Consider the following 22,324-nt stretch of genomic DNA (forward strand, 5'->3'; position numbering starts at 1 on the left):
AAGGTAAAAGAACTATGATCACTGGGAGGAGCAACAAGACGGAGAGAAAGAAGGAAGGAGAGACACAGCCTGGGAGACTTTTGGAAAAGGATGCCCGTTTATTAAGATGATCTTCTATCTTAAGCAAAAGAAAGTAGTGAGATCATATTGTACCCAGAAAAATAAATTGTTGAATCGTTCTGTTAAAAAATGTGACATTGTTAGATGCTCAACAAAAAGTAATGTATGCCATTCTTTGGTGTACAGTATAAAGGATGAACAATGAGCATCACCCCTCCTAGAGAGTTGCCGGTGCAAGTCAGAAGTGAGGCAGGATGTGATAAGTGAGGCCGGATGTCTGACAAGTACTCAGACACATACAAAGTGCCAGAAGGGGCTCATGGGAAGGGATCAGGATGTCCGAAAGTTGCTAGAACTCGTGTTTGGAGGATTTGTTCCTTTTCTTAACTTCCTGGAGATTAAGAGGTGGAAAGAATGTTCCAGATAGGGAGGTGAGGCTAATTTTCTTATTTTATAATCCTACTTAGCTACTCTAATATGAAGAAATATTTATATAGAGAAAAGAAATGGTGGAAAATCAAAGATTTTTTATCTTTTAAAAATGAGGTAAATATATATTTATATATTTTATTAAAAAAAACATGTATTTCTTTCTCCTAGACATGGTATAGAAAAATGTTGCATTCTACAGAGTGGACATAAAGTTCGTGTGCGATTTAAAGTAGTTTAACATAGTAAATTGTACACAAACTTCATGTCCACCCTGTATCAATTCTCAGTCGAGGTAGGGAAAGCCAACCTCATATTTAGGATTTACTGTGAACAAAGTGAACGGGAATGTTCAAGACATGGCAATACATTTTAACTTTTTTTTTTTTTTTTTTAAGAGACAGTCTCACTTTGTCGCCCTTGGTAGAGTTCCATGGCGTCGCAGCTCACAGCAACCTCTGGCTCTTGGGCTTAGGCGATTCTCTTGCCTTAGCCTCCCGAGTAGCTGGGACCACAGGTGCCTACCATAATGCCCGGCTGTCTTTTGTTGCAGTTTGGCTGGGGCTGGGTTTGAACCCCTCACCCTCAGTATATGGGGCTGGCGCCCTACCCGCTGAGCCACAGGCACCACCCGGCAATACATTTTAAAATGGTGAAATCACAGGTTGAAATTATAGCAAAGAAGGTAAAGAAACAAAGGCCAAGGTCTGAGCCTGGACTTTTAGACCTTCCCCAGGGGGGAAGGTGTAACTATCCAGGCCTGGATGCTACACCGGCTCACTTCTCCAGTTCATCTGGACCACAGCTTCTGTTCCCTGATCCCATTTGTAGTATTGCAGCCTGTTTCTGTCGGCTCATCTAGGAGCCTCTATTGTATTGGGGGGGGGGGATTTCACATACCAAGAAACACCTCAAAACCTTGAAGATTAAAAAAAGTAGGACATTTCTGGGTTCATATTCTGACTTTATCCCTCCTAGCAGTGTATCTTCAAAAATTAAATATCCTGGGTGGTGCCTGAGGCTCAAAGGAGTAGGGCACAGGGGTGCCCTACATTTTTCTATACCATGTCTAGGAGAAAGAAATACATATGTTTTTTATAAAATATATAAATATATATTTACCTCATAGGGCACCCCATATGCCAGAGGTGGTAGGTTCAAACCCAGCCCCAGCCAAAAAAAAAAAAAAAATCCTTGCTAAATGAGTTTCTTCATTTGTAAAATGGAGACAATAACATCAACCTTACTGAGTCATACAGAACACAATGAAGTGAGCTGATGAGTTGTGGAACATTTAACACCCAACCGAGCAATTAATAAACCACAAGGTTATTATATGTGTTCTGTGCTCATGTCCATTTTTCTCTTTCCTAGCCTACTCTTTAACTTCTCACACTAGTTTAGAAGGTATGAGGGAAGACTTTCCTCTTGCTATAATTTTTGTCCATCTCCGCCACTCTGCCTCATCACTTCCTGACTATTCCAGGTACTTTTCATTCCCATGTGCTTTCTGTTCCTGTGTGGCCATAGGCGCCTCGAAAATGGCTCCCACCACATGCCGCCTCACTGGCTTTCTCCTCACCCTGCCGTCCCAGAGCCTTCTGAATTCAAGTGTTAATAATGTGTTTTTAGAAACTCACACAGAAAAACCATCACCGTTCCAACTCATGGAACTTAGGTCCCTGCTCCCTAGAACCTCTCTCTGGGTTCCTTTTTAGCTTCTGATTTGTTGCTGGGAAGAAATTAGGGAACTTGGCAAATGCCATGAAAGAGGCGCTTACTTCCCCCATCGTGGTCATTGTAGCAATGATTCCCATTCTAACAACACTTTTGGCAAGGTAAGAATTTTAAGGTCCCATTAGATTAATATAAAATAGCACCCTACCCACACTGTGTAAGACACAAGAAGTTATACCATTTTTAGGAGCATCTGCTACCTCTGCCCTGTACACGTGGCAATACCACAATACCATAGAATATATTGTTTACCTATACTTTTAATAGTTCTTATCTTTTGCGTAAATCTCTTTGATAAAAATGATGAATCTTTACTCTCTTCCAAGAGACCAAAATCATGAAACAAATTTATGGATTTTTTCCTTGTTTCGCCTGTAGCTAGACTTGGGAAAATTCAAACTAGCTTTTTATTTGCCATTTAAACTTGAACTAAGCAAAAGTATGACCTGTCTTCCTTGTCCATTCTTTTAACACAGTGGTTCTCAACTTTCCTAATGCCGTGACCCTTTAATACAGTTAAGTTGCTAAGTAGCAACTGTAACTACTAATACAGTTTTGTTGCTAAGTAGCAATGAAAATAATTTTATGGTTGCGGGTCAACGTGAGGAACTGTATTAAAGGGTTGTGGCATTAGGAAGGTTGAGAACCACTGTTCTAACAATACTTTCATGCGAGTCTTTTGACATCTGTAGCATTTAGAAATTCTGATTTTATTCTCTTCTCCAAGATAAAAGTTTTCTATTTCAATAGTTTCTCCAGTAAACCTAAATTTTATAAAAAGGAAAAAGAGGGGAAAAAAGATGCAGAAGGAAATTGGAGAACTCAGAGGAAAAGGCAAAGAATTTTATCTAGAACAGAGAAAATTCTTAACCACCTGAAGTGAAAATTTAACTTTTGAGAGTGCTCCTAAATGCTTGGCACCGATAGCTCAGTGGTTAGGGTGCTGGCCAATATACACAGGGGCTGGCGGGTTTGAGCCTATTAAACTATTAAAATGGCAACAATAATAAAAAAAATAGCTGGGCATTGTGGCGGGCGGCTATAGTCCCAGCTACTTGGGGGGCTGAGTCAAGAGAATCGCTTAAGCCCAAGAGTTTGAGGTTGCTGTGAGCTGTGATGCTACAGCACTCTACCAAGGGTGAATAGTGAGACTCTGTCTCAAAAAAAAAAAAAAAAAAAAAAAAAGTGGTCCAAAGGAATATATTGTAGAAGGAAAATGAGAAAGAAACCCTTCAGACAGGGTTCCCGAATGCAAGTGCAGTCTTACCTTATTTTGATTTATCTACCCTTAGGGGTTTGATTTAGAACCACAACATCTTTAAGATGAAAACTTTTGCAGGTTTATACTTTATTCTATAATGCACACTAGCAGTTCAGTAACCATATAATGTTTAAACAAACGCTTAGCAAGCATTTACTTGCCTTTTCTGTTAGGATGGAAATTTTTTATTAAAATCTGACATAAGGAGTAGGAAAAGAAACATGGAGAATAAAAGAGGCAAAATACAAGGAATTATATTTAAAAAAAAAAAAAAGAAAAGACCATGTTAGTGGATTAGGCTTTAATAAAAACGATAGAAGAAATTATTAAAACAGGCCAGGTTTTACTGATTGCTTTCTATAGTTATTTTTATTTTTTAATCTTGAAGGGAGGAAGATCTACAAAGAAAAAAAATTAAAAACAGTAGAGGCAACTATCATTAAAGAAGAAACCAGAACAGTAGAATTCCAAGTAACAGAATAGCAACATGGAGCACAGATCCAATTTCTTTTGCTAACTCCACTGATCAAAGTGTATGTGTTACAGGGGAGGGAAGAGAGAGAAGGCTGTGGGTCAGTCAACAATTCACTGAGCCCACTGTGAGGGGCACTACAGAGGGGAGGGATGCAGTGTCAGGACATTGTCGCTGCAAGGTGGTAACGATCTGAGAGACCTGTGTGTGTACAAATAAAACCACCCGAGGCAGTCTCTGAAAGAGCCTTCTGGAGATTCTTTGGAGGCCAGGAGAAGAGCATCATTTCTACCTAGAGTCATCAGAAGGTTTCAAGGAGAAGTAGAAATCTGAGCTGGATTCCGAAGATTAGAAAGGGGTAGCTTGGATTGGAGCAGGTATATAGTGAGAAGAGCGATGAGATTCAGGAGGTGCTGACTCTGTCAGTTTGGCTGGATAGAGTTCTCTGGATGCCAGTAGAAGGATGAAAAGTCCTAATAAATACATTGTGATTGGGTCGTGACATGTCCACATAACCTGTAAAGGGATGAAGTTCCCCTGCCTGGCCAGACACATCCAGATCAGCTCTCAGGTTTTACGTCTCCATTCTTTTGCTCATAAACATTTTCCTCTTGCCTCTTATGTCTGTAGCTTGGAGAAGGGAGCCTTTTATATCTACAGTGGCCAAATCTTGGAAAATTTCATTTAGGGTTTCACCCAAATGTAATTTAACTCTGAAGTTTGACTATGGCACAAACGTCATATAGATTTAAAATACTAAATAAACATGTCTTTGTGAGAGCAGATTAAGCCTTCTCCTTTGTAATGTTCTATTTCAGGTTGGTAAATTGATCAAACAAGCTGCTGGGAGAAGCAATCTGAAGAGGGTGACCCTGGAGCTTGGGGGAAAGAGCCCTTGCATTGTGTTTGCTGATGCTGACCGTGAGTCTAAGCCGCTTTAACTCTTCTCCTTCCATCCTTCTTGGTGTCTCATAATGCCACAGAGTGAAGTTACCATTTTATAAGAAGGTTTTCTTCCCATATCAAAGTGTGAGGAATTAATCAAAGCCCAGAGTTACTCTTGAAAATCTGTTAAATTATCATAAACTTGTAACACGTGGGTAAGTTTAACACAGGCACAATTTCTTCCTGGTTTGGAATAAATGGCTAAATACTCAACCAAACTCTAGATAACACAAACATTTGCATTTCGGAGCCATAATGTAGTTTTTCAAATTCCATACCTTTAATTATTAGAGTCATATTAAGTGTAATGAGATAACCCAGGGACCTGCTAGACTGAGACCAAATGGGAACATAGCAATTTCACTTTTGCTATCTCCCTTCTCATATGGGTCATATGCTAATTAAATAAAACAGCCAGAAGAAAACCACACCTTCTATTTAAATAATTTCTCTTTTTTAATCCCCTCGCAAATATAGTTGCGTTTATGTATATTTAACCTGCAATTAGGGTGAGAGTCCACTTGTAATATTCTGGGTTCATTGTCATTATATTACCAAGTAGAATCCCAAAATTATTTGCTAAATAGACGTTAATTAGCAGACATAGATAGTCAGATATTCCTGTAACAGTCTTTCTTTCACAGCTACATTATTTGTGGCTGTAAACACAGATGCTTCATGAATTTGGCCTATGTTTTTATGATGGTCTTAATTAAATATTTTTAGAATATACTACCTTATTAAACATTCTATAAACATGAGAAGATTCCTAATTTTTCTAAGCTTTTCCGCAAACCGCTCTCACTAAAACTTAAGCAGGTGTTATTAGTTTACAAATAAATAAAACAACACCCAGTTGCTAAAATGTTTTTTTTTTTTTTTTTTTTCAGTTTTTTTTGGCCGGGGCTAGGTTTGAACCCGCCACCTCTGGCATATGGGACCGGCGCCCTACTCCTTGAGCCACAGGCGCCGCCCTAGTTGCTAAAATGTTGAGTTGAATCTTCAGTATGTAGAAAGTTAAAAAGGAAAAGAAAACTTTATTTTTGTTTAGGATCAACTTATAAAGCAGCCTATTTCTGCCTTTTCAAGTACATTCTACTACCTAAAACAAATGGATAAAAAGAATTTAAAGGCATATATGAAATAATATACCTTACATAGATTTTGAAAATGTCTTTGCTAGAATAAAGTCATAAGGTGGATGGGTGACTCTGAGTATTAGAATTCCTATGCCTCTTTTTAGTTTTATTTTGTTTTATCCCACAGATATCCCTTTAAGAAACTTTGAGATTCTTTAATGCAATAGACATTTCAGATTTTCTTTGTTATCCACTGAAAACATGAGGCCTGAAAGAAATAGTCACAGTCACCCAACTAATAACAAATGGAGATATTTATAAAAATCATTTGCAATAAGCTTTAATCTTATGATCAAATCCACTTTCTCAATCATGTTTATATTAAGGTTGTAATAATAACCACTATTTTTTTCAGATTCTGCTATTCATTGCTATAATTTTCGTGGTAAATAAAGGATCAGAAAGACTAATTTGTCACTTGACTATTAAGAAGTTGAATGTATTGTGCTCATGTCTGAAAATACAACTCATAACTTTTCTTTTTTTTTTTTTTTTTTTTTTGTAGAGACAGAGTCTCACTGTACCGCCCTTGGTAGAGTGCCGTGGCGTCACACTGCTCACAGCAACCTCTAACTCTTGGGCTTGCACGATTCTCTTGCCTCAGCCTCCCGAGTAGCTGGGACTACAGGCGCCCGCCACAACGCCCGGCTATTTTTTTGTTGCAGTTTTGGCCGGGGCTGGGCTTGAACCCGCCACCCTCGGCATATGGGGCCGGCGCCCTACCCGCTGAGCCACAGGCGCCGCCCAACTCATAACTTTTCTTTATCACTATCTTGCCTCTAAGAAATAAAGTAGAACCTCTGTAAGTTGACCACCACTCAACCTACGTACCTTTGGTACATTCTGGTCTATGAAAATTAGATCGACCTAACGAGGTGGTCAATGTAGTAAGGTGGACCAGCTCCTTACGTTGACCTAATTTTCATAAAGTGGACATGCAGCACATGTGCTCAATGGAAGTTTCTATGTTGACCAGTTTGTTACAGTCCCTTGTATAGCCAGCTCACGGAGGTTCTCCTGTATATAAAAACATACAATTTTTAGAAAATATCTCTTCTTCAATGTGAATGTCTTCCTTGCTTTGAATATCTTTCTTTCAGTGGACAATGCCATTGAATTTGCACACAGAGGAGTGTTCTTCCACCAGGGCCAATGTTGTGTCGCTGCATCCAGGCTGTTTGTGGAAGAGTCAATTTATGATGAGTTTGTGAAAAGGAGTGTGGAGCTGGCAAAGAAGTACGTTCTTGGAAATCCTCTGACTCCAGGAGTGAGTCAAGGCCCTCAGGTGAGTACACAGCAGAAGGGATAGCATTTTCAGGGGACAAAAATAAAGTCTCCTCTTTAGGCCTAGATTTTATTGAGTGAGGTTATTTCCCATCCACGTGTCTTCCTAAGTAATGGTACTGTGCCAGTTTGGTGATTAAAAAAAAAAATCAATTCCCAGTGATAAAGAAATCATCGTGTTTTTGTCTTGCCCATTTTTCATGCCTAGAAACAATGTAAGAATCATACTGGAAATGAAAGACACAAGGGAAATCAACAAACGCTATAAAGTTCTTGCTTTCCTCAGTTTTGAAATACTTGTCATGCTTGTATTTAGATGTGGCCCAGTTAATGGAACAGGATAGTGACAATTAAGAGAGGCCAGAAATTGGAATTTCAAACAAAGAAACCTTCAGTGGGAGGATGTCCAAACCACAGTCAGAATGTAACATCTAAGCACATAGAGCAGACCAGAGGGGATGGTTCAACAATGGGGGATCAAAACATAGGCACAGGCGTCTTCTAAGAGAAATCTGAAAGTGTCTGCTCTCCTACTGCCCTGTTCAATTAACCCGGGTATCAAAGTTCTCTTTTTCTGTATTCACTCTCTTTATTTCAATAAGCACTCCAATTTCCAGGTAAATGTGTTAGATTATTTATAGACATTCCTTCCAGAGTGAAGAAATGGCAAACGAATAAAGGTTTGCGGTACTGACATGCTTCTTTTCCATAACTATAATACAGATGTCTATCTTCAGGGGTTCTTCTGTGAAAAGTCATGAGAATCAAATTCACCTAAGGAATGAATCAGAGCCTCTCAATGTTTGATTCAATAGCCATAACCGTAGCATTTTGAAACCTCATTAACAGGCCCACCGATGTGTTATCTTTATAAACCTGTAACTTTGTTTTCCCATGTGATATTTTTCAACTAGATTGACAAGGAACAATATGACAAAATTCTTGATCTCATTGAGAGTGGGAAGAAAGAAGGGGCCAAACTGGAATGTGGCGGAGGCCCCTCCGGGAGTAAAGGCTACTTTATCCAGCCCACGGTTTTCTCTAATGTTACAGATGAGATGCGCATCGCCAAAGAGGAGGTAAATGGATTCGTTCTGTTCTGTTCATGTTCTGTGATGTTGTCATGCCTTGTCTGCACATGTGCGTACTAAGTGTCCCTTTAAGATTCTCAGCTCTTTGAACGTCTTTTTCAATAAATAGTACCCTTTCTGTTACTGATAAAGGCTTATTTGTGATCAAGACTAACAATAGTAAAGAATCCTTTGGGCCAGCCAAAAGTTTTAGCCAAACATAGACCAGGCTGCTTAGCAATTTTTAGGTGCTTCTTTCATAGCTTAAAAGATTAAAAAAAACAAAAACAAAAAAACAAACTTATCATTGACCTCAATGAGGATGAACCTGGAAGACACTGTGTTAGGTGTTGCCTGCCAGACCCCAAAAGACAAATGTGATCTCACTTATACGTAGAATCTAAAAAAGTAAAATTTGGAGAAATAGAGAGTGGAATGATGGTCACCAGGTCGGGGAATGGGATTTGAGGTTTGGGGAGATGTTGGTCAAGTATAGAAAAGTTCAGTAGGTAGAAGGAATAAAGTCAATAGATCTATTATAACATGGCAACTACAATTCATAAAAACATACTAATTCATAGTAGAATAGTTAGCTTAAACTTCAAAGTGGGCGCCTGGAGCCATATACTATGTTCAATTAAAATTATGTAAAATATGAGTACACTTACTACAGCAGCTGCTATATGTCTGTTTCCCTAGGTTACAATCTCATGATTACATTTACAACCTTGGAATTTATACTCAGCTTCTATTTGCTTAGCAGCTCCTATCTCCCTAACACTTGCCGCAGGGGTGAACACCAGGAAACCATTTATCATTTCTGATTTTTGCCTCTAGTCATTCCTGTTTCCCAGAAAATTCAGAAAACACTCAGAAGAACCTCCTCCTTTTATTTAATTTTAGTAAATATCTTACTAAAATATAATTTAGGAGCTTAATTTTTAAAAGATAATCCAGTTGTCTTTCTCCTACCTGGGGCTGAAATACAGAATGACTTGGGTTTAAGCTGTGTTAACTAGAGTGTTTAGCAAGGGTGAGAGTGGTGTAGGCTGAGAAAAGTGTGATTTTTGGTTTTTGTTTGAAACCGTAGCCATTCCCCATGAACTCATGCTCTGATTGGTGCAGGATAGCTAAGGGTTTAAGGTGTAGCAGTAACGAACCATTCTTTATTAATGTATGTAAATTGTATAAGGTTTGGCTATAAAGTAGAATCTAAACAAAAATTCATGTTTATATAACTTGACTAATTATTAAAATATTTAAATGTAGTAAAATGGTTAATATTTCAACCAATGGTATTCTGGTTTTTAAAAGTAATTTACTATAATTATTTCCTAGTCATTTATCCAAAAGGATAGCATTGCTTTCTAGAGCTTCCTATTATATGTAGTAAGTTGGAAGATGAGAAAACTGGGGAGAGAATTTTACATGCCCTAAAAATGAAAAAGAAATTCTGAAGTTAATAATTTGATACACAATTGTAAGTTCACAGAAGCTCAATTTCAACATCTAAAAAATGAATATTGCCTTAATCATTTGTAACCTATCTTGTTCCAAAAATAACTGAACACATGATCATCATCCGTTCCCACCTACCATTGCTGAAGCTACTTAATTGGATTTTTACACTTAAATTTGATGTTAGAGCAGAGTCTTAATCAATGTAGGATAGTTTATTTTTTTAAAAAATTGCAGTATCATTTGAAACGTCTAGTCTTAACCTATCATTTTGATTTTTTTAATCCATTTCTTGCGGTATAGATATTTGGACCAGTGCAGCAAATCATGAAGTTTAAATCTTTAGATGATGTGATCAAGAGAGCAAACAATACTCACTATGGGCTTGCGGCAGGAGTCTTTACCAAAGACCTTGACAAAGCCATAACAGTCTCCTCTGCTCTGCAAGCGGGGGCAGTGTGGTAAGTCAAACCTAAATAATGCAGCTTTTTCAGTGTTAACGATAGTAACAGGTTACTTAGCTTTAACCTTTTTAGACGTGGATTTTTCATTTGGAAATGCACACTCTGCTAAAGAAGCATTCGTTGCCTTTAAGAACAAAAACAGAAAACCCTGCTACAATGGAAGAACTCACATGGAAGGGCGTTTTCTTTAACTCTATCCAGCCTCCTACAATTGCTTACCTGAAATATTTTACTGATACTTGATTAACACATGGGTGGGAAACTTTTTCGTGTTGGAAAGACACATTCATTTAGCCGTAATCAAAGTTGTATTTAAGAATCTTCCATTAAATATACTTCAGAATGTACGTTATTTTGTAGAAATCTAACTACTATGTACTTAATGTTTTCAAAAAATGAAAATTGTTTGTAAATTTTAAAGTTATTCAAACTTTTAATGACTTTGTGTCTGCTTCTTCTTGGAAAGCATTTGAATATTTGATTGTGGCAGGGAGGTCTGCCATCTTCTAAATGGGTATCAGTCATTTCTGACATTAAGGGGATCCTTTTTTAAATTTCTGACAAGAGTCTCACTCTGTCACCCTGGGTAGAGTGCTATGGCATCATAGCTCAAAGCAACCTTAAACACTGGGGCTCAAGTAAGCCTCCCCAGAAGCTAGGACTATAAATACGTGTCAGAATACCCAGCTAGTTTTTCTGATGTTTTTGGAGTGATGGGGTCTCACTCTTGTGCAGGCTGTACTAGATCTCCAGAGCTCAAGCAATCCACTCAACTCAGCCTCCTAGCGTGTTAGGATTATTGGTGTTAGCCACCACTCCTCCCCTGGTTATTAAGGGTATCTTGATTTGGGTTAGGAGACTATATTCATAGCAATGAGTGGTTAAAAAGTAAGAAAACATTTTGGGGGGCATATTGCTGAAGGTATGGGTATTCTACTATGTTCCCCCATTTCAGTTGGCTCTTTCTTAGCAACAATGACTTTAATAATCAACTGAGGGGTCAATCAATTCTATCTCTAGTTCTTTAGATGTCTTAGTGATATCAACTAGGTGAGGCTGAAATGCTATTTTCAGTGTGATGTCATGATTCTCCAAGTCAGTTAACTTTTCATTGAATCCTCAAATAGGTCTGTAACAGCTGTGCAATCTTCAAATGATTCATATATATTCATCCTGCTCTTTAATGACCTTTCCTAACTGGGGAAAATGTTCATCCGAAGTTTCCTTTTGAAGAGTGTTTTGAAAAAAGACAGCTTTCTTTGAAATTCTTGGATTTTTTGCCGTATCTTATATATAGACTTCATTTTACCTTTCACAGAAATATTTAAGTCATTGTGATTTGACATGATTACACACAGAAATGCTTCATTCCTATAGAAATCTTCTTTCCATAATTCGTGTTGCTGATGCTGTTTTTCATAAGATTTAACTCTCTGTTCTTACAGAGATAAAATTTTGGTTAACACCTGTCCTTGCCCACATACTTTAGAATGACATGGCAAATCTACACTGAATAATACCTCATCCTTCAACTTTGGCATGTTACAAAACTGGCAATGCTGTGTTGCATTTATAGGAATATGAGTAACAATACTTATAACTTGTCACAAAGTGTCATTTAACGTAGTAGCTTTAGCACAGATTTCATTGTTACAAGATACAATGAAAAGAAATTAGAGCATCTGGATCTGTTAATACTTTAAAAAATCTATTTAATAAACCCTTTGTGTTTTCCTGTCATGGAAGGTGGACCATGGGTAGATCTATTCACTAAATTTACTGAATTCAGTCCAACTTCACATCATTTATCTTGAAAGTTATCGAAGATGTCTATTCCCTGTGTTCTGTTCACAAGCGTACCCAAAGTGAACAATTCTTCATAGAAAGAAAATCTTCTGTTAGGACCATTCAGTAGTATCATTACATCATCAGAGGTGATAAATATTAGGTATTTTCCTCTTTAAGTAGTACATGAAGTTGTTCTGTTAAGTTGAAGACTAATTCATGCTGCCAAGTTATGGTTCTCCTTGAAAGAAGCAGATGTTTATACCTTGAAATGTTATCAGGATCTAAGCATCCTACAACTTCAATAATGTATTCCTTCACAATTTCTACATCATAAAATGGCTTCCCTTTTTTCCTAAGCACATAAGCTACTTGTCAATTGCTTCAGTGGCATTATTTCTAGATCTTATTGCTGCTTGAACGAATTGTCTTGGCTTTTGATTTTCATTTTTTAATTTTTTGCAATATAACCGTTCACACCGCTCCCTCTAATTCAAAGTATTTGTGGTATTTATGAATGTTGTAGTGTTGATGTGCACTGATTCCTTTTATGCTAGCTGATACTGCAGTATCACAAAGCAAATTATCTCATCTTTAGCAGAAACAAGATAATATGGCAATTCCCGATCCTCATTAAAAATCTTTTGTCTTCCTTTAGCATTCTCTTGGTCTTTAACATGACAGGCTGTTAAGCAGACAGAATTTAAAAAATACTATCAATTATATAACTATTCACAGATTCCACTTCGAACAGAAATACAGTACACCATTAGCAAAAGCTGATAACAGACGGGCATATTCTCCCCCAGACATAAGCCCTTGCCAACCAGCCTCATGCAGTAAAGGCATCAGTCAGGCCGGGGGAAGTTAGAACGACATCTTGAGTGTAGCAGCCCTTAATGTAGCCCTTTATGGCTTACTAATTATGCTAACTGTGCTGGTCAGTCTGAGAGGATTATTTCATTGAAATTTATTTTATTCTTTGGTATTTTACTTATATTCATTTTGAAAGTAAAATAAAAATATAAAAACAAAAATGTATTAATAAAAATGAAAGGATTTATTCTGTAAAAATTAGATTCAGTCAAAAGGACCCACAAAGCCACATGTGGCCATTAGGCTGCAGTTTCCCTACTCCTGTTCTGTGGCACATAAGCTATTCTACAGTAGCTTTTATAATTGTAACTATAGCTTCTCAGGAACATGATATACTACAAAAATGAATGTCCACATGTACATACCTAGATATACCATTTTCTTTGTTTCCAGGTGGTATGTATCTATATACTTCTGCATTCTAACTGATGCTGCTTTTTTGTTGCGATAAGTATGTTATGTTGAAAGCAATGGCATTCTTAAGGCGCTTTTTAAATTTGTAAAATTGCCAAATTAGAGTTATCTCACATGGTAAGTATTGTCTATGATGTACTTCTTTTCTTTCTTTTCAGGGTGAATTGCTATATGATGATTTCTTCCCAGTGCCCCTTTGGTGGATACAAGATGTCTGGAAATGGACGAGAAATGTAAGAATAATTTTCTATTAATACACTTACCTTCGTGAAAATAGTTTTTACTCCTAGAGGTTTAACTTACAGTTGCTTTCTTAAATGAAACCTTTTTCTGTTGTTTCCTGGAGAATTTATACCACCAAATAGCTTCTTAGAGGTTGGCTATCCCCCATACATGCATAAAGGTGATGGCAGATGGGAAATATAATTTATTTATAAGGGTCTATATTAAGCACTTTCCATTGGTGATGGAAATGTTGCTACTCGTAGAGTTGTTTGCTGTGCATAGGAATGCAATCTATGCAAGAAACATTTCCAGAAAGGATATGAAAAGCATAAATTGATGATTATTGGAAGTATGCACATATAGGAAGACTCCAGTTATTTGAATATATCTCCTAAATAAGTATTAAGTCATTAAGTCTGAAATATTTGTTTTGAATCAGAAGTTTAGTTTATTATATCCCAAACAAAAAGCAGTACAATTAATCAAAGTATGCACTTAAACTGTCAACGTAGTTTTGCCACATTTACAGTAGCTTGTGCATGTTCCCAGCGAAGAAGCCAAGAAATTGCCAGTGGCATCTTCCGCAGCTTGTTGAAAATTAAATATTTTTCTGTGAAAGTGGTCCAAAGCCTAGAAGAAGTGATAGTCAGTTCGGTGCAAGGTCTGGTGAACAGATGGATGACAGAGTTGTAGTCCAGCTTCTGTTCTTTGAGCAGCATTTTTTGTGACAGTCTTGTCTTGCAAGAGGATTAGCCTGCCTGGATTGACTGATTTCAGCTGCTTAATCTCAAGCCTCCTCATCATATCATCCACTGTCACCTGTTGACCAGCTTTTCATGAAGCTGTAGTAGATAATACCAGTGCTGGACTACCAATCAGATACCATTAGCTTTTTTTGAGGAGTATTTGGCATTAGACCGTGTTTTGGCACTTCATCTTTATCTAGGCATTGTTCCAAATATTTGCAATTGTCAAAAGAATCCACTTTTCATCACAAGTAACAATACAGTATAGAAATGGTTCATCATTATGTCATGACTGCAAAGAAAGGCAACTGAAATATAAATCTAAAGGGAAATTTGACCAAGGAAATCATATTTTATAGTAGTAAATAGATTGAGAAAATTTATGTTTAAAAGGACTTATGAGTATTCAGTGCTTTTAAAACTAGGATATATAGACATTTTGTAAAAATATTCACACATGTAAACAAGTGCAGGCAAGATTTTTGGTTATTTATTCAAGAAATTTTACCTATTTTATTTTTTTAATTTTTTACATTTACTAATAAATTTAAAAAGAAAAAAGATAAATCATATATAAATCCGTGAAATCAAACATAGTATTGCTGTCCATTTTGTAAAGAGCAAGTAAAAATAGTTTTTCTCAGTTTCTAAGGGTTGCAAAGGCACGAAAAAGCCAGATACTTTGTCATTTGTCTTAATGAATGGGCTGAATTACAAGGAAATACTTCTGGGAAGCCATAAATATGGAGGGGTGATAGAATGACCCATCAGCTTTCTCAACATGCATTGGTTCGTAGATGTACTTTCTATGTATGAGATCCTAGGCACATGACACTGTGTTCTACTCTATATAACTGTGGTGGCAGGAGGAATATGTAAAATGATGTGCAAGACAATCCATACACACTAGATGGAGACTCAGACCTCAGGGAAGCAAGACAGCACTTAAAGTGCAGAGAAAAATATTGAAGGCCAGAACATGGGGAAACCATGAGAATGTAGCATTTAGGACAGCATCTCGCAAACTGTCACTCTTTTCATCTGTCACACAAGATCAAGAATAGTGGGTGGAGACAGGAGTGAGTAGAGGAAGTAGAAGGTCTTTTAAGCTCCTTTCCATGATTAAGAATCTATGGTTATAAGTCTTCAGTGGAAATTCAGTGGATAAAAACTTAATGGCAGTTAAGAAAGTAAGAAAAGACCTTCCAGAAGAGGTGGGACTTCATCGAGGGCGTTCTTGAACAGAACATTGCATGTGGCATGGTGAAGGGCTAGTGAATTTGGTTGCTGTGGATTCTTAGGGTGAGAAGTGTGATTTCAGAGTTAAATATGATAGAGACTAAAAAGTCCTAAAGTCAAGACAATTGACTGAGATCTTACTTGTAGAATAGTGAGGGGCTGTGCATATGTCTGGAATGTTTTGAAAATGGCAAAAGACCAATCCATAGAAAGTGCAAGGCTTATCTGAGAAGACATCTTTAGAGTCTGACCGGCCTGCCCTTACATCCTGACTCCCTGCTTGCTGGCCGTACTGCCTGCTTCAAGTTGCTCATCTGCTGAGCCCCTGCTCCTTATATTTCAAACGGAGATGTTAACTTTCTTTTTAATATGGTTATGACATAATGAATGTCCAATCCTTAGCCTTATAAATGTCACAAAGCAGAAACTGACTAAGTGGTTTCTTCCTTCCCTAGTTTCTTCTCTTTATAATAGCTGTTCCTGGAGAATCCCTTGGCAGAACTAATTACTTTGTACAAAAAGCTGGAACAAAGGTTAGATTACTCTGAAAGTGGGTTAGTTCATTGCTAGCCCAGCTATCTAACACATTTTCCTGGGAATCATGAAGATAAAATAATCAAAAGGGATGATTAAATGATAAAATGATCAAAAGGGACCAAATATCAATTTTGTTGAATATAGACTTTAAGATTGAGACATAAGGACATCAGATAAGAGAAGGACTGAAAATGGGAATAAACCATCAATAACCTCCTAAACCTGACATAGGTGTATAGAATTTTATTTTCCAAAATATAGGGGGCAAAGTTAATGCTGTACTTTTTTACTTTGAAAATTCTAGCTAAGGATCCTACTATTCAAGTCAAAATTTCAGGAACTTAGTAAATGAGTCATTCAATGCAAAGTGTTTCAAGAGAAGTACTTAAGGGATCACCGAGAGTTAAATTACAATTTGTGCTCCAAGGTAGAAAGAATTGATCAGTGGGGAATAGAGTCCTCAAAGACCCAAAATTGGTGGTCTGCAGACCCCCATGTATTTGATGGTGATACAGAATGTGCAAACCTTGATTTTGCATCTCTGGTCATGGGTTGGCACTGGAATGGGTTTCATGGCAGAACTTCCTCCTTTGCGGGATTGAACTCATTTTCATTTAGGTTAACAGAGGTCCCTGGAGACATTGCTGGTATGCCTGTTTAAACTTAACTGGCTCTCAACACTTCACAAGATATTTCTTTCTTCCCATCCCATAGAAAATGAACAAGGAAGTGTTGCAAACTACTGGGCTTACAGAGAGAACTCAAAGGAATATTTTTTTTGCTCGATAATATTTGCCAAGTCAGTTCAGCAAATATTTCCTCTGTGCCTGCTTAATTAGTGCCAGTCTCAGTCCTGGGGACAGAGGAAAAAACAAACCTAACTTGTTAGTGGTCCCTATTTTCTTACAGCGTCAACCCTGGATGAGAAGCATGGTTATCACTGGAAATTTACTAGAAATGCATTGTCAGGCCTCACCCCAGATCTACTGAATCAGAATGAGACTTTGAATAAGGTCACAGGTGATTTGTACAGTGAAGATTTTAGAAACACAGAACTAGTAGCTTACAGAACTGTTAAGATAAAGAGAAATGTGAACAAATCTATGTTATATCACAGATATAGTAGATGTGTAAGAATCCTAACAGGCAGGGCCTGTTCAGCCAGAATAGGACAATAATCACACTTATTACTGTCTTAAGAGTTTCAGGTGCCCATGTGACCAAATATACAATGGAAAGCCTATAGGTTAAAGTCACGGGTTGATTTATCTAACTCTGTGAGATAAAAACTTATTAAAACACTGTCCTATAATGGGTTTCAGATAACTGAGGCTAAACCCTTTAATTACTTTGAAGAGCATGCTCATTGAAGCTTTTAAAAGGTATTTTCAGAAGCTTAACTGCCCAAGAAAATAATCAGTGCAAGACTGTTAGGTTACCTAGGAGAAAATGATGTCCTCTGTATACCCATTTATATCACAAGAAAAAAGGGGTAGAAAGGATCAGATTTTATTCTTCTGTAAGGCTACATGTGTATGAGTGTTGTGATTTTGAGACTATTCTTTTATACATGTAATGTGATCCTCTTTTCAAAACAACACAGAGTATAACTGAGCCCAATCTTTTTAGTTATCCCTTCAAAAAAGGGGACGCCGGTCAGTTTTTAGGAGGTCCCTGTAAACTTGATAACAAGATAGTAGGCTTGAGTTAATTCTTGAACATTTGGGTTGGACTTAAGAGTTATATAAGCAAAGGGTATGGGATCGAGGAGGTTATATGAAGGGAGAAAACCAGCAACTGCGAAACCCCCAAGAGCCTGAATTTAGGTCAATCTGCCCTTTTGCTCCTCCTAAAAAGAAAACTATAATAATTAAAAATAATAATAATAAAAGAAAACTTCAACAATATAGATCAAACTTTTGTTTTGCCAAGAATCTAGTTTTAGCAAGAAGCTATTGCTAAAACTCTAGCTATAAGTTGTTTTGTTTCAAGCCATATTAGAACTCCTTAAAATGAAAATCTCGGCCCCTCATCACTTCTGGGCCAGTTCTGTGCAGTTGGTCAGTGCAGCTCTGTTCTCGTTTACGGTTTTATTGTGCTGCTCTTCAGTGGTTGTATGTTACTACCTGTCCTGTCTTACTGTATTCTGTGAATCTCAACTAGAAAAGCCAAAATTATCTTTAGGTTGAATTACCTTTTGAGTAGTTAGAGCTTTTAAAATCATGTAGACTAATGAAAAAATGGACAATTGCTGTGAAAATCAATGAGAATACATACTTATTTAAAATAAAAATTTTTTTTCCACAGATTTATGTAAGACCAGATAGTTTGTTTGGCTAGCTACTATATAAAATGCTCTGTACACAGAAAATATTTTCCATTTTGCTAGCCAGATAAGCAAGAACAAATGTGTATCCATCGTGGACTCCAGAACATTTGCACTACTGGGCAAACTGATGTTTGTGGGTATTTTTTTTCTTTTTCTAGGGGAGAATATGGTCTCTATGAATATACAGAGGTCAAGACAGTTACAATGAAAATCTCTCAGAAGAACTCATAAGGAAGCGCCAGGAATAGAGGGAAATTCTTCAAAAGTATCTCTTACAGTCCCTCGATACAGTGGCTTTTCAATACAAAATTGTTCTTTTCTTAATTTCTTTAAAAGCAAGTTAATCATATTAGTGTTAATCCTATCCACAGAAAACATGACATGAAGCTTATTCTGAATCGTTTGCTTTCTAATATGTGACCCCAAGTCCTATCCTAAATAAGAAAGAGGGATTGAGATGCAAGATCTCAAGCTGTGCGACGGTCATGTGCTTTTCTTTGTTGTAGCTATTTGTCCAAGATAGTCACCTCACAGAAGTGACCAGTTGTCATTTAGCTTCTTTCCCTTAATGACTACTTGAAGTCCTTAACATCCATGTTAACTGCAGAGTAAGCTGCTCTGTTTCCCATAGTTAGGAAGTCCCTGGAAGGTCTTGAAGTGTCTCCTAGAATACTGTTTCTGCTTGTCAAATGAAGTAATGCCTGAAATACTTAGCTGTAAGCTGAATATGAAGCTTAATAAAAACAACTGTGTATGCTGCTTGTCATGTTGGAAGTTTCTTAGTAGAAATTTTGGTTATGGTGATTTACTTTCCTTGCCACTCAAAACCAGTATTAAATTGAGCACAAAGATACATTTAAAAATAAAAGTCTCATCTATTCATTGTCCAATGGGTAATGAAACATTTTACTTTTCAGAGGAATTCTTGAAATCATGCGGACAGATTTGAGATAGATGGCATCACTCCTCCAGGAAGCATTTATTGAGTCCCTGCTAAGTCCTGGACTAGGCACTCTGTTAGGTATTGTGCACCAGGCTCATCATGAATGGTCCCTCATCCCAAGATGCTGTAAATTAATGGAGAACAAAATTAATTTCCCCTCTGGAATAAGGAAGAATGCCCAAACCACAAGGGAGGATTCTCAAAACCATGATAGAATGTGCCCAGTGGGGAGTGATAAAGTCTGAAAATCAGGGGTGGCCTCATGAGGAGTATTTGGATGTGAACAGTAATGTTCAGCAGATTTGCAGTGAATAAAAGGGGAAGCAGTTCTATGTCATCTTTCAGGGCATGTTCCATTGAAAAGCAATTGGAAGAAATTCTATACAGTATGTTTTCCTCTCATGTAGTTTTAAATTATACGTTGCCTACTTATTCTAGGTTCTGAGAAGTCCTGCAACCTGTGTAGTTTTAATAGTTTTTTCCCTGAATGTATTTTAGCAGAGATCTTGCCTTCTCCCAACCCTCATTTAACACTGGTTAACATTAAGAGATCCATGTTGGAAGAAGCTGTCCTGTGTGGTGAAAGGAGCACTTTGTCTTCTAAGAAGAGACTTGAGATTAAGAGAGAGCTGCTAGGAAAACGCCTCTGTAAAAACTGACCACACCACCCTTACTCACTGCCACTCTTGGGACAGAGGGGCTGTGTTCTCTTTCTTCCTCTGTGCTCCCAAGTGGTAACTGCCTTTGGCTCAAGTTAAATCAAGAGAATTATTTGCATATGACTGTACATAGTCTAAAGTTTCTTGGTTCACCAACTTAGGAAAACACTTTTTTTTCAGATTCAGATTTCATATAAATATTTGTTTGATATTTCACATTAACAGATACTTCAGTGACAGTTTGGACATGCTACTAGCAGCTATGGTCAAGTTTAACAATATAAGAATAAATAGAATTCATTAGATTCTTAGACTTGTCATCATTTCAACTCAAATCTCAAAAATCTCTCTAATCTGTGTGGAAATACAAGATTTCCAATTTGAGCTCTCTTGTACAATTTGGGACATAATTACCATTTGAAAACTGAGGGACCCAAAATCTTGGGGAGCACTGAAAAGCTTTGGGACATTGAAATGGGAACATATCCAAATACAGAGGAGAGTTGTGTTTTCCTAAAACCAGACAGTGTCTACATTTTTAAAAGATGTGGTTAAAGCCATGGGCAAATAAATTAGTAGATAGACAAGTTAATATTATAACAGCATCCCACCAGAATATTTCATAAATATATAGCATTGAGGGCTGAACACAAGACAAAGGCCAGAAGCAAGTTTAAATATTTGAAAATTAAATCTTCATTGTATAAATAAGACATTACAGGATTAAACAAAAGTTATCTGTTTATATTGGCTCATCCTGAGCCTCTAGAAGACATTATTTGTATTCCATTCTTCATATTAAGGCCATGCTGGAAATAATTCTTAAAATCTTGAACAGTTAAAGGATATCTTACCAGTTAGCTCATGTGCTGCAGGAAATACAGGTCAAGAATTTTATCATGAAGAATTCAATTTTGCAGTTACAAGTATCTTTCTGTCCCCATGTCCACGGAAGTATTTTAGCTACAGGAAAATCAAACTATGTGACAGAAGTTGAAATTCACTGTTTAAGCACAGATAATGTCACATTTTTAGATATGCACTAAATGCTACTGGGGGTTTTCTTCTATTGTTTCTCTTTTTCCTTTTTTTTTTTTTTTTTCTTGTTTTGTTTTTTGGTTCTATTATTAGGATACATACTTCTGGTTTTATTTTGAAGCAGCCAGAGGAAATGGTGGGAGAGAAGAGTGTTTTTCTAATTCTTGTAGCCAACTCAAGGTGAAGAATTTTAGCCATTTCTTCACATAATTTGGGAGGAAGTGATAAACTTGAAAGACCTTTTCCCTTAGTGATGCCTGTAATTTTTTGAATATGTAATTTCACTTGGACCTTAGAGGTGCAATTGTACATGTGCCTCAGGAACTAAACACTTATGTTTACGTGGCTCTCTTAGTCTATGCTAAATAACCAGATTACATTTGCCCATAAAACACCAGTTCCCCATTATAGTTTCATTTGTGAACTTACCCTGGGATTTCTTTTTATGTTCCCTGGAGGTGTGTATGAACCTTCCTATTCTGATGGTGAAAGGATATATAGGAAAAAGAATTAGAAATGATAGGTAAATTTTCTGGATACCAATATTCAGTGACTGCCAGGAGGGTGTGAACCTTCCTATTACAGCAGAGGAGGACGGTGGCATCCTGGAGGGTGATATCCTGAGTCAAAGCACAAATGAGGGAGAACAGCTCAATTATCACTCTGACATGTTGTGGAAGAGGAGAGATGGCCTCTCTCAGAAGCTAGACCACAGACTTCCCTGAAGGGGCTTAGGACAAATGTAGATCATGTCTTTTAACTGGCCTTCAATTCTGGGTGGTGGGTTTATCCCAGAGAAAAATAGTCACTTCCATGAACATGTGGGATGGCTCCCAATTCCCTAGAAGGTCAGCTTTATCACCTCATGAAATATCTATGTGGAAGGCATAACTATGCTTTTTGAACATTTGCTTTAATGCCATATTCCCACTAATTTCACAAGAATTTAGTTTTTTAAAAAAAGACATCCTGAGTTTTATAAAAATGTGCTTAGGTTGTCATCTTGCTGCCTTGAAGTGATTTCACCAAAGTGCTAGGATGTTTGGTTGATTTTTGTCAAATTATTATTCCTTTAAAAATTCATCAGGCCTATAAAAATATACTAAATATGAAAACACAAAACTTATTTAGTCTGGCAATTGATTTTCTTTTAATTTTAAATATTCAAATAGTTTCATACTTTTAGAAGAGCAGCTAAACAGTGCAAAGACCTC

At 37.1% G+C, this 22,324-nt stretch overlaps 1 protein-coding gene across 2 annotated transcripts in view; it reads left to right on the forward strand.

The window, feature by feature from the left end:
• LOC128574486 (aldehyde dehydrogenase 1A1-like) overlaps positions 1 to 19,234 on the forward strand; it is a 158,865-nt gene extending 139,631 nt beyond the window's left edge. For both annotated transcript variants that reach the window (XM_053575090.1, XM_053575084.1), the window contains 6 exons: positions 4,778 to 4,880; positions 7,144 to 7,328; positions 8,242 to 8,406; positions 10,159 to 10,316; positions 13,553 to 13,627; positions 18,629 to 19,234. In XM_053575090.1, the coding sequence (XP_053431065.1) occupies positions 4,778 to 4,880; positions 7,144 to 7,328; positions 8,242 to 8,406; positions 10,159 to 10,316; positions 13,553 to 13,627; positions 18,629 to 18,701 (759 nt within the window). In that variant the 3' untranslated portion in view covers positions 18,702 to 19,234. The remainder of the gene's footprint in view (positions 1 to 4,777; positions 4,881 to 7,143; positions 7,329 to 8,241; positions 8,407 to 10,158; positions 10,317 to 13,552; positions 13,628 to 18,628) is intronic.
• Positions 19,235 to 22,324: the final 3,090 nt, after the last annotated feature.

The sequence above is a fragment of the Nycticebus coucang genome, chromosome 2, assembly GCF_027406575.1.
Source record: "Nycticebus coucang isolate mNycCou1 chromosome 2, mNycCou1.pri, whole genome shotgun sequence".
NCBI classification, from domain to species: Eukaryota; Metazoa; Chordata; class Mammalia; order Primates; family Lorisidae; genus Nycticebus; species Nycticebus coucang.